Source organism: Cariama cristata, unplaced genomic scaffold (genome assembly GCF_000690535.1).
Source record: "Cariama cristata isolate BGI_N322 unplaced genomic scaffold, ASM69053v1 scaffold29340, whole genome shotgun sequence".
Classification (NCBI taxonomy): Eukaryota; Metazoa; Chordata; class Aves; order Cariamiformes; family Cariamidae; genus Cariama; species Cariama cristata.
In genome coordinates, this window is record NW_009594577.1 from 30,398 (window position 1) to 43,517 (window position 13,120).

At 36.5% G+C, this 13,120-nt stretch overlaps 1 protein-coding gene across 1 annotated transcript in view; it reads right to left on the minus strand.

Moving 5' to 3' along the window:
• The window catches only part of ZNF148 (zinc finger protein 148), a 31,183-nt gene extending 20,492 nt beyond the window's left edge, over positions 1-10,691 (minus strand). Inside the window, exon 1 of the mRNA XM_009698626.1 lies at positions 10,612-10,691. Coding sequence (XP_009696928.1) covers positions 10,612-10,655 — 44 coding nt within the window. The 5' untranslated portion in view covers positions 10,656-10,691. The remainder of the gene's footprint in view (positions 1-10,611) is intronic.
• Positions 10,692-13,120: the final 2,429 nt, after the last annotated feature.

A 13,120-nucleotide genomic window follows, 5' to 3' on the forward strand; every position in this document is an offset into this window, starting at 1 on the left:
AATATTACTTCCATATATAGCCATAAACTCCCTTTGACCATATTTTCTAAGATTCAACGACCCAAACACAAGAGCCAGGATGCACAACAGCAATTCTACCATGCCTTTAGCAACTCGATACCATTCTGATGAAAACATCTACCTCCGAGATTCCCCTCACAAAAACTAAGACTGAGCTCAATTCAAGGTACTAAAAGGTTTCAGCGTGACCTTACACTGGAAGTAGCCCAATGATATTATTTTAGTTCCACATTTTGGGAAGTGTGTTTTCATTTAAGGTAAGGCAAGGAAAACTTCCTAATGAACAAATACAAGAAGCTACAGATTATGTACCTCAGCACATTCCTACCACATCCTTGCTTCCACAACAGCCTTTGGAAGAATGAGTGCATGTAGGGCCCAAACAACAAACCGTATAAAGGCTGCTAGTGCAAAATGTACATACAATCAATCTTTACAAAGGCAATCTGTGGAAACCCCTAAGCATATTTTGCTTCTTAGGGCTCATCTCTATGGTCATACTACAATGATTTGTGCTAAACTGTAAACTTAAATTAATGTAGCATATATAAATCTACAAAACTCCCTAAGTGCACATTCCTATTCTAGTATAGAATTGATTTTTTTTTTTCCTTCCCTATTTAGTATAATTCACTTTGGAAAAGTTCATTCTAAATTTTAAAAAGCCAATCACTATACAATCAGAATAGTTTTACTATTACAACTAGTAAACCTTTTCTAGGTAGACAATTTCTATAAAATCAACTACAACTGATAGCTACCGTGCCAAGAGAGGTTCACATTCTTCTATCAGAAAGTGAAGATTAAAATATATCCTGTATGAAATTCAGACAGGGAAACAAACAACCAAAAGGCCATTCCAATGGGACATTTGGTGTGTTCCCTTATTTAGAAAAAGTCGACCCAACTCACAATGACACGTTTGCAAGAAACAATCTGACACATGGGTTACCTGCCCAAAGGGGGAGTGCCCTACACCCTTCCCCAGTTAGACCTTCTTGTTGCTTTCACTGGGTTCAGCACAGCATTGTGCAACTAAGAAGGAAGAGAGCTGGACAAAAACATACCCACCAGCAAAGCCATTAGGTTCCCTCTGGATCTGTGGGCCCGTGCCATCAGGCGGTACGGGAGATAGACAAGTGAAGAAGCAGAGAGGAGAGAAAAGGACCGCTTCTTTCAGCAGTGGTCAACAGTTAGATTAAAGCATACTGTGAAACCGCTCCACAAATGCAATGCACGCACACAAACAAATAAGTTACAGCTGCCACGCAGACACACCAAACAGCTATGCCAAATTTAGATCGGGGAAAAACGTGTATCTACATTCTCAAATGCTTTTTTCCTAAAGGAAGTATAAAAGTCAAATAATTCTGCAATTCCTAATGCTAATGAAAAAAGAGATAGCAACATGGCTTAATAGCATATTTAAAACTACTTCTGTTTAAGCATTACCATGAATAAAACTGCCATCAACGCAATCCTCTCCAAAAGAAAGAAAAAAATTAGAACTTGACAAGTTTCTAACATGCACTTAGAAACCCTATCAGACCATGAAACATGTTGAGTATTTTCACAGCAGAAAATATATTTATTGGCACTATTAAAATATGGATATAGTCCAACATAAAAGGAAACACAGCTAGTTTTCACAATACCAAAAGTTCAATATTTCACATACTGCAGAAGCTTGGAAAGCAAAAAATAATACCCTACTTAATGGTTCTAAATAAAGAACATTATATAAAATTATCTCTTCTCCCTACTCAGAAAAAGAAGTCATAGCTAAAAGAAAGATTTTGAAATTAACACACAAGTGTTTGTAAGAATTAATTAAAATGTGTTGACTTGCAAGAAGAAAGTAATCAAACATAAATCATTGTGAAAAGGTTCACAGATCATAAAATTAACACATTCTAAAATGTGACATACGATACAAACACTCTTAAGACTTGTTGCACAGTTATTTCTAAATGCTCCATGTTGCTGAACACATGCCAGTACAGGGCCTGATCCCACAAAGATTCACATTCATACTGAGTTGTGAATAGTCCTATTACAATCAACAGGATTACTCACAGAAAATCTACTTATCGTGCATAAAATTATCCATGCGTGAAAATCTTTGCCACCTTGCTTATCCTAAAAATCAGTATTAGATCATCACCAGCATAACCATATTCTGATATCAAACGTGCGATTCAGAAAGCTTTCAATACTACACTAACAAAGCCACAGTCACATGTCAAAATCCACAGGTATGTCAGCAGAATAGCAAACATCCTTTAAATATTCCAAAAATCATAGGCAACGTTACTTTTTATCTGGAAAAAAAGCCCACTGATTTTGTGGCATTAAATTATAAACTACTAGGAAATAGTTAATTTTGAGAATTTGTATGGAAATTTGTACCACTGTATAGTTGACCTCGAAAGAACAATGCAGAATTTCTGCCCTTACCCTATGAAACTCAGGCGCTCTGGAGACTTCCAAAGAAATTTATCCGCAGGAAAGAAAGCACTACACGTAACTAAGGCCACCCAGCATCTTCTGAGTACTTTTAGTAATTTCTAACTTCAGCCCAACTGGTTAAAATTTTGTTAATTTTCATGTATCACATGCATGCCTCAAGCTGAATCTTTGTAAAAATATTTCAAGTAATTTTTCAAACATTTTTTCATTTGATTTTGATAACAGTGCAGTTACATGACAAAGCCGAGCCAATCTACCAGTCACTGAAAGGGGCAATCCTGCTCCCTCCTTCGAAATGCGAGAGTCCACTCTAGCTTTTGTGCCTACTCTGATATTCATATAAAGACATACTGGTTTATACACTCCACTAACCTGGCATTTTTTTTTCCAGTTATTAATTTTCTGCCAGGTTAACTCTCTGATTTGATTTATCATAAAGACTGTGTGTCAGAAGCAGCTCAAAACAGGGTGCAAGAGTGGGCCCTTTCCTGTTCAGCACTCACAGCCTAACTGCCTCAGCTCATCTCATCTATTTCACCTTGAAAAGAAATGGAAAAGAAAAATATGTTGCTTCTTAAAAACTGTGATTATTTTTTTTTTACAAGCCCTCAAATTCCTTGGGTCTCGCCACTCCTCTACTATCTCCAAGTATCTGTGAAGTATCTCTCCTCATCACTAGCACTATGCTAGCGTTGTTTTACAGAAGATGACAGCCTGCTGTTGCTATCAGTTACCCTACTGGCCCAAATGGCAAAGGACTGCATACATGTATGTATAACAGAATTTCTGGTATTTCTTTCCAGATTGCCTTTCAAAAAATTCCTAAAACATTATACACTAAAACCTCTGAGAGAAAACAAGAAGTTGCATGAAAACAGACAGAAGTTTCAGAAGCTACCACAACTAAGGTACCTTGGTTCATCATAATTGGCCTCTCTAGCATATTGGCACTGTGATATTTTTTTTTTTTTTTAATAAAAAAATCATGTTTGTGTCTGTCTATGTGTCCTTTTCTACAAACCGTTGTTTCCTTCAGCACGCTGGATGGAACTGCTCCATAGAAATAGGTGAAACTAGTAAGATAGTTTATAATATCCTTGCTCCATTTGTTGCAAGGGCTGAAACATGTATAAACGAGTCACAGAGAGCAGGAAAAGAAAGTCACAAACATTTAAGCAGTTGAATGCTATCCTGCAAAATAGGATCCTATCCTCGATCCTGCCAGAGATCTTACACAAGTCTACACATGCCATTTCTATCAAACTTTTTTTAAAAAGCAGGTGATCATTAATTATACTTTCCTCATTTTCTGAGTGCTTACCCTGACACATTTGGGTCAGATTTACACTAAATGCTGAGTACTCAAGGCTGCAATTAAATCAATGACAGCAATACTCTGAAAATACAAAGACAAATGCAATGTTTGGTTTGTTTGGTTTTTTTTTAAAAAAGAGCTCTTAAAGAGCTCATTGGACATCCACACTAAACACAAATTTTCATCTTACTCCCAGGCATCAATTCTCCAGCCATAAAATAAGAAATATCCATTTCCTTTCCCTGAGGCATAGTAAAACACTTGTAATAATAAGCAATGTTCAAAGTATAGGTCACAAGGGTGAACTAATCAGTTCATAATGCTCTTGTTCCTGCGGCCAGCACAGCTCCTGAGGGGAGAAGGTGGCACACGTTAGATGGAAAGGTAAGCCCACACCAGTTACTTAGGTAACCACTGTGAAAAGGTGGGCAAGAGGGGTCTGGCCTCTCCTGGGACCTAAACACTGATCAAAAAGCAGAACCAACCAGTAGGTTCCCAGCTAACAGAGTAGCCACTTCGGTGGAAAATCACTAGAGGAATGGGGGCACATAGATGTAGGACTGTCATCAAGAAAAGGCAAGCCCGACAGTAAGACTGAAGAGAGAAACACTGGTTACCACCATGATGTTGTAACAGAACTGTAAGAGATTTGGCTTCTTTTCCCTGCCACTGCTGTTGGGCAAATCTGTTATCTTGGCAAATCATTCCCCACCCCATATTTCCACTTCCTTGTCTCCAAAACAGCGGCAATGACCCACCTAAGATTTAGGTGTGACGAGAGCAGTAGGAACCATCTATGAGGGCCTCACAAGCGTACCGGTAACTGTTACAGAAATTTCACAATGAAATATATTCCTTCTGCCTTCAGAGCAGGATTAAGCAGAGCACAGTAAGAGAGCACACGTTATGCAACAAGAAGAAAGCAAATTACAGGGCAGCTGCTTATTCAATGAGCAGCAAGTATCCTGTACATTCCAAAAGGTAGGGGCTTCTATGTGGGGAAACACTGTGTTCATGTATCACAAAAGACTACCACATAATATTAAGGTACAATATATTAGTAATATAGTAAGGATGGTAAAATTAAGGTGGCATAGGTAAAGCTCAATGCTGCAATTTTAATGTTTGCGTGCTTGACTTATACCTAAAACTGTTCTTTTAAAAGCATGCTTTTCTTGCCTGTAATATATTTACTTCAGTTTTATTGTTTTCTAAAAGGTCATCTTCACATATTGAAGAAAAATTGTAATTACAGAAAAATTCAAGCCAATTACTTTATACATCCATGTAGACTAAATAACAATACACAATAAGCTAATGGAAGTATAATCAAGAAGGTTTTCATCAAAAAATCTTGAAGTTAACAGCAAAAGCTGCCTCAGAGATTCTGGAAGACATCTCTCATTTACATACATGACAGCATCAGGAAAACTTTCAGGAAAATACTAACACTAATCTAAACCATAGGTGAGAAGGACATGAATAACGATACAAAACAGATCTTTCAGAGCACAGACAGTATTTCTAGATCTTACTTCAGTATTCAAAAGCATTATTTCAACATAGGCTCTCAGGGGCAATTGTAAGGGCAATGCAAGTGTTTTAGAATATACGAATCATTCTCCTAAATTGCAATTTCAATTTTAGGATATCTCCATGCACTAAGTACACATTTTTCCCCTAACTTCATTACAGTAAACTTATTCAGGGTAAGATTACATTCTGTGTAACATCTAGAAACAAATTCTGCAAAATACCGTTGGCTCTCTGCAGATTAACTTTTCACATGGCAATACTGGCAGGGAACATTTTCTCATTTAAACCTGCTGAGGAGGCAGTGTCATACCCCAGTATAACTTCATTTTTAACAGCTATTTATTTCATTTCAGCTGTGCTTCAAACATACCCTTCATCTACACATGGAACAGTAACCTCAAAAAATCCAGTTAGTCCTTAACATGATACAATGATTACCTCTTTAGTACAAGATTCATGGCAGACCGACCAAGCAAATCCTATGCTTTCTATATTGTTTCTAAAACATCACAGTGTTACTTTCAGTGGCCATCTTTCAGAGTCACCACTGGTCTGGGCCAGAGGATCTGAAAAAGCCCTTCCTACAGCTCAAAGACATAGATCTCTGTTGAGTGTTCCACTCCTCAAATGCCATAGGTCTACCCTACCTACAAAAAAAGTAAAGGCCTTTCAGGGGCCTCTTCCACAAGACTAATACACCCAGCAACTAAAAATTACAAAACTAAACATGAAACAAAGAAAATAAACTACTTCAAGTGCATAAATACCTACTTCACTTTTGCTAACATAAACACAAGGCAACACACACATAACACAGTTGATGGATAAAATAAACCCATATAATAATCCCCTGAGGAAAGCAAAAGAATCACAGGTAACACTTACTAATCATAACGCACAAGACATTTCCATAAGGTGTTTGGACCCTTCAAAGACAGCAGCTGTGTAAGACTATAAAAACAGTGAAGTTGCAAGGATTTAGGTATCGTTAGAAGCAGCATCTCAGACAGCATGCTCTGGTGGTAGCCCTTTCTCTCCTTTAATGCATGATGAAAAACAAGGAGCAGAGGATCTTGCAATGGTCCCTTAGGGAGACCACTGACGAACAGTGAACAAAAACAAACAAACAAATCTATCACTGTTCTTCAAAGTATTCAAGCAATTATGAACTGGGCACCAAGGAGCAATTTTCATCAGTGGAATCAGGGATTGTTGTGGCCTAACTAGCACTCTGCTACAACTGCATCAGAACAGCATCAAGCATCTTCATCAAGAATAAGCAGAAGAATCAGCACAGAAACGGACACATGTGAGTATTTAAAGACAGTATTAAATCAGCCAAAGGGGGAAGGAGTAGAAATAAACTCTAAATTCATGGAAGTGAGCAACTAGGTCACTTTCTCAAAACCCCCTCTTGGAACACAAGCATGTTACAGACCACGTAAATTTGCCAAGACAGCAAAGAAGTTGTTTAAGAGTACACTTCTGTACAGTTAGAATTTTTTTTTCACACTGTTGCAACAAATCCACCACCTCCCTACTGATAACCAACACTTGTGGTCAGATTAAATCAACTAAGAACTTTTCCTATCCCGCTTACATAAAATTCCAGAATTGTAAGTCAGCCTTTTTTAATCTGGCTGATCCTCACTACAAAGAAAAAAAAAAAAAAAAAAAAAGTCAAATCAAGTAACAACTAAATCCAGTGTGCTTCTGCAGTGTATCCTCTTCAAAAGACTACTCACAACCCCAACACGAACTTCCAAGTAACTCTTCACCTTGGTACTCTGAGAACGGTATGAACAAGGAATCTTGCTGACTTCTATCACATACCCCAAGGTGATTATTCCTCATTACAGTTTTACATTTCTCAAACAATTTTAAAGCACTTAAGCCTGTTTTCAGATCAAGGCAAGCCAAAACATGAGATGTCTAGAAGCCATTTTATAAGAGCAATAATAAGAGAGATATCCTGGCCCATTAACTAACATCGAAAGTAATCCAAAAAATAAAACTGAGACTTCTCAGGATTGTACCCTTTTGAATAAAAAGATTGTGGAAATTGGATTCTACCTCAATGACTTTGGTACCCTGCAGCTAATTCTCACTAATTAAGTGCCAGAATACACTAAAACAGAAATTCAGATTGATCAAAAGATATGATTCATGTTTATAATAACTCCTATAATCATTAGGAACAAAAATCTTGAAGGTTCATGATGCCATTAACTCACAGGCCCACAATTAAGAGCTAGCATCACAAACAGATCTGAAATATCTGAGAACTCATAGTCAAATAACTTCAAGACGAAGCCAAGTCTTAGTGAAATACATTCAATACAACCCATATTACTAAGCAAGCAGGAAATCAACCTGTAAAGTAAGAAAATATTCTTACAGGATTCTGGTAAAAGAAAAACCCAGATGCAGCCGCACTCACCCAAGTTCCCTCAATGCACAGATGTGTCCCATAGGTAACAGGGCAACTATTTCAGGCACCCAAGATGCAAGTACTGGAGCCAAGATCGCTTTGCTGAACTTGTGTCCAACCAAAGACGAGAAATGAAGAGTTGCCCAATGCTACAGCAAATTTTAAGCATGTAACACATAACTACAGCAGATTCCACACTTTCTGGATAACGCAGCCATACTCTCATCACCACCACAACTGTGGAAAGCCCCACGCCTGTCCTGTGACTTGTAAGGAATGTAAATCAGGGACAACACAAAGACCCGCTAGACAGTAAACTGCAAGGTCATACAAAGAATTGAGAGATTAGGTTTTCTGTCAGTTTGTGCTTTTACATTGCTATTTGTTGAAAAGTGACAGTAATCGCACACTTAAAGCTGCCTTATATTTGATCCAAAACAGTGTATATAACACTGAGTGTAGGTTCCTAACGGGCACCAGAACATGCCTGGTTTGCATGATCTACTTTTAACTGTCAGATTAAGACAACAAGCCCACTGGCTTTGTCTACAAATTGCCACCTATTCTACATATTCAAGAAATATACTGTGACAACTGGATGATCATCCTCTGCACACTCTTTTTCTAGAAACTCTATTTTATTCCCCCTCCCAATCCATTAATTTCATGTCAGGTATAAATAATTGGTAATCATAAAAAGATCATTTTAAATACATAAAAATTATTTTCTATGAATCATTTAAAAATAAAACTTCATAAACTCTACCAGGAAAAAGCAACATTAAAGCCAAGTAGCTTTCCCTTACTTCCTTACACCCCCTAACAATAGCAACTTTCCCGATCCCCAGAAGACAATCACATAACTTTCACATCTTTTTGCTGACTCAGATGAAAATTCATCACAGAGTGTAACTGTCAGGTTCACCAGTGACAGAGGAAGTTCCTGAGAACAGCAGCCTAATAAAGCTTTCCTCCTTGTGGGATGACAGCAGTCTTTCTCCCATGTGAATGATTCTTTTCTGTTTGATATTGTTAGAGTAATATTCACGCAGTGCACCTTCACACTAGATTTTACCCCCAAAAATGGTTATAAGGTCAAAACATAAGTTGAAAACCAATATTGCGTGGACATGTCTAGAAAATCTGCAAGTGATTGTGGTCTAAAATAATTCTATCATATCTTGGTACCCTGAGGACTGACCACCTCCATCTGCAGTTGATCTACTGTGGTCATGACAAAAATTTTCTTCAAGGTAAGACGTGTAAGATTACTCTAGCAATAAGGGAGTTAGTTGAGTTTACTAATCTTTCATGAAGAACTTCTTTGTTAAAAGAAACTTTAAGGACACAAAATGAGAAGATTTCTTAAATTTATTTATACAGTTACTGTTGTCTCTATAAATGCTCAGTGCTATGAATGACCCAACTTAGCAGCCTGACAATTGTCATCCCCCTTACATATATTTTGCCTGACAGAGACTCGCATATAACAGTGACCTATCTTAGGAACCACTGCGTATGTGGCCAAAATCAGAGGAGAATCATACTTCAGAGATGATAATATCCTTCAGAGTACTCTTATTTGAGAAACTCTGGAATCATCTACTGCATCTGGAAATACTGACTGTTATAATGTTTACAGACTAAAAAATCATCCATGGATCCCATGAAATGTACTCATTTCTTGGCTTTAATACTCATTTTGCTCCCTCTCCCCTCCCTTTACAAAACTGAAGAATCTTTGCAATGCAATACTACAGATTCACTTGTTGAAAGTAAGACTAAATAGTTTTCACTACCAAAGGAAGCCTGCAGAAAGCCGGTGAATTTAGATGCTGCTTACTTGCTTTGCCTCTTCCCAGCAAACTACAGATCACAGCTACATGCCAGGCAGCTAACCAGCATAATATGCTGCTTATTGTTTGGCAAAATAAACTTCATTTTGTGCTGAACATTTCTCATACTCCATCACTAGAGCTTTAGGCCAGACATCATCATAAATACATGCTACAAGTGTTTTACATATACATATATACACACATATGCACACATACTTTTTAGAAGCATATCATCATCTTGTTTGTTCAAATCTAATCCCAACAACAGAAAAAAAGAAACCTGACAAATTTTCAGGGCAATCATGTAGCAGTTAAAAGTCAGAGAGTGTAAAACAACGTTCGTTTCCCCTTTCTTAAACACTGCTATTGAACATATGACTACGTCAAATCTGCCCAGCATCAATATTTCTCACTTCACCTCCTGCACTAAGGTAACATGACCTGCTCATGATGTTACTGGCATTGTAAACCTTTCTAATGATGTCTTTTATATCCATTTTGGGGTACATAAGTAGTAAAAGTTATTACAGACTTTATGGAAAATTATTACAATTACATTAAGATACTTGTCAAAATCTTTATGAATGGGCATCTTTTTTACCTTATAGATCCAATTTTAGAGCAGAAGGCTTATCAGCCTCATATCTAAGCTTACTTACACAGACACTGCAACAGCTTTATGCATTAGTAATATCACGTTATATCAATAAATCTTTTTGTTTTACAGACATTTTACAGGCACCTTGATTTTTGGTTTGTTGATTATTTTTTTTCCCCCAGTGCAAGAGATCTAGACAGTTTATATTTGATAGGCTGTTCATAAATTATACCCTACCGCTGTTTGCAGGTTGGAACTTCTTCCCACACAAATTTCATTTTGTCAGACTGTTTAATTCTGCACTTATAAAAATGTCATCCTAGTCATAAGGGAAAAATTAGATAGTACTGTTTTAAAGTTTTTTGCACAAACTGTGACAAGATGCAGATACTGTAATACTAACATGCCAGTAGAGTATATCAATTGCAGGATCAGGCCAATACACATACCCCATTAAAGAGCTCTGTCTTGCTGTTTTCCAAAGTGCAATGAAATCATGAAGTAATATCCATTAGTAATACATCAACTATATTACAGTATTTACACTGTTACCTCTTGGTATCATAGCCCTGAATACATTAACACACTGATAATATCAGAAGAGTATACTAAAAATTATTTCTAAGCAAAAGCCGTATCAGTCTCTATGTTATCTCTCCAAATAAATTTCTGACTGTATGGAAGAAGTTATCAGGAGATTCTAACCCTTCTGCATGTTGTGCTTTCTACAGTCTTTCTAAAAGACACCAAATTTCCCCTTTGGACACACTTATAATCAAGTACTGTGGGAACATATTATGGATTTTTCCAGATATTTTATCCAACATGCTGAACGATATATGAAAAATATCTCTATATGGAGTCAGGGGAAGACAATTTAATCACATGTAATATTCAAATACTCACAAATGTTATTGTATTTTAATTTGTATGACAATTTGTAAGTTAAATAGGTTAAACTCATGTCATTTGTGTAGTTTACAGCATTATTGCTGACGTATAAAACATTCTGTTCTATGTAGATGATGAAAAAATGTAAATTTTAAAAGTATATAGAGTACTAATGAGCTAAACAGATGGAGTTGTGTTTTTAACTTCACTGGAAAGTACTGAAATAAAGTAACTAAGCATTTGTGTAAATGAAAATAAATCTCATGAAAACCTGAATGGATTTTCTTTTGTTAGACAGAAGTTTGTGCTTAGCGTATAGCTATATATTATAGCCAATGGCTGTGTTTTGCTGATATGGCCTGTCAATAGCTATGTCTCAGCTGTTAAAAAACAGTAAGTTAAATGTATAAACTCAATACTAGTTCAAAGGTTTCTGTGTTGATTCCAATACACAGAAGTCAAAAAATAAAACAAGAAAATTTATGAATCTCAGTACTCCAAGAACACTATTTTCCCAAAAGTATTTTTGTCAAAAAACCAAACAAATTAAAATGCAAGTTAATCACAGTACTGATCCTTCACATAAGCCTTGCAACCTGACAGAAGCAGACACCCATGTCTACTTACATCTATGGAGATTTTGTGGGATTTCATTTGTCTTTAAACACTCAGTTATGCAGATCAGACTGCAAGGTGAAGGCTTGAATCTATTTCATCATAAATGATGCTGGTTTGAAAGGCAACTGTCATTAAAATGCCAGGCAAAGGCACAAAAAGTACTTATTTTAAATAAAACATATCTATTTCTCTGTTAGATCCACTTAAGAGTCTTCAAAGTAAAAAAATATTTCCAATGGCATTTACTTTTCATTCCTTGTCCCATTAATTTAATATACAAGACAGTAAATTCGGACAAGAAAGTTGGGCACTTCATTTTCATGTTTAGGGTAACAACAGTATGTTTACTTATCAAAGACATTATACCAACATTACTATTTCTTATTTAACTTTTGTTACTTCACACAGAAAAATATATTTTATATTAGAGCCAAAATGAAATCAAACGTAATCCCAAATTATGCTAAACACTTAAAGTGGTTTTGATAGATTAAGGCCCACTCCATCAAGTTAGTCCATACAGACAAGTCTCTATTTGTGATATTTACAGCGGGAGAACAGCCCACATAGCAGTACTCACCAGAGGAAGACTCTACAAAGATCTTAGTCACAAAAAACATCACAAATCTCTAGCAGCAGATACAGAAGACAATCCCACTCTGCTTTTCTCCAAAATTCCAGAATACAACAAAACCCTTCCTCCCCATTAGTAAATTTTAAAATGTTTTACCTGAATCCATCCGCTAACTATTTGCAAATTTACATTATCAAACCTGTGGTGCAAAGAACCCATCTAGAAGTGAGTTAAACTCTTTTAGATATATCGTCACTGTATTTCACTGAGTAGTATTTTCTTAGTATTCCTGTAGTTCAGCTCTAACATTACTGGTACACAGAAGTTCTCAGCTGGAAGTAAGAACTTCTAACCTCAATGGTTTTACAATGCCAACTGTCTCTAGAACACATGCATGCTCCACAGAGCTTTAAATCCTCATACAAATAAACTTGTATACACTGAACTGAGAGGGCAAATCATCTTTTGAGAAGCTACACAATAACATTACAGAAGTACGTGTTCCTTGAGGTGAACAATTAAGCCTGTAATATCACTTTTCACATTCTGAGTAATTCTTCTTCCCATTTTTTTAACCATTGTGGTTCTTCAGGTAGCTATTTATCTACTTACGATTTGATTTCATAATTCATTCTATTAGGGATTTTCCATAAAAAGAGTATGTTTGCAATACAGTAGAAATTAAACACACATGGACAAGAAGGACGATAACAGAAACATAGATTACATATACATCTGTTCTCTCAGGCCTTAGTCTGAGGAGTGAAGACAGAAAAAGTACGTGTGTGCACGTGACAGCCTGAATACAAGAGTTCAGCCTTATCTTTTT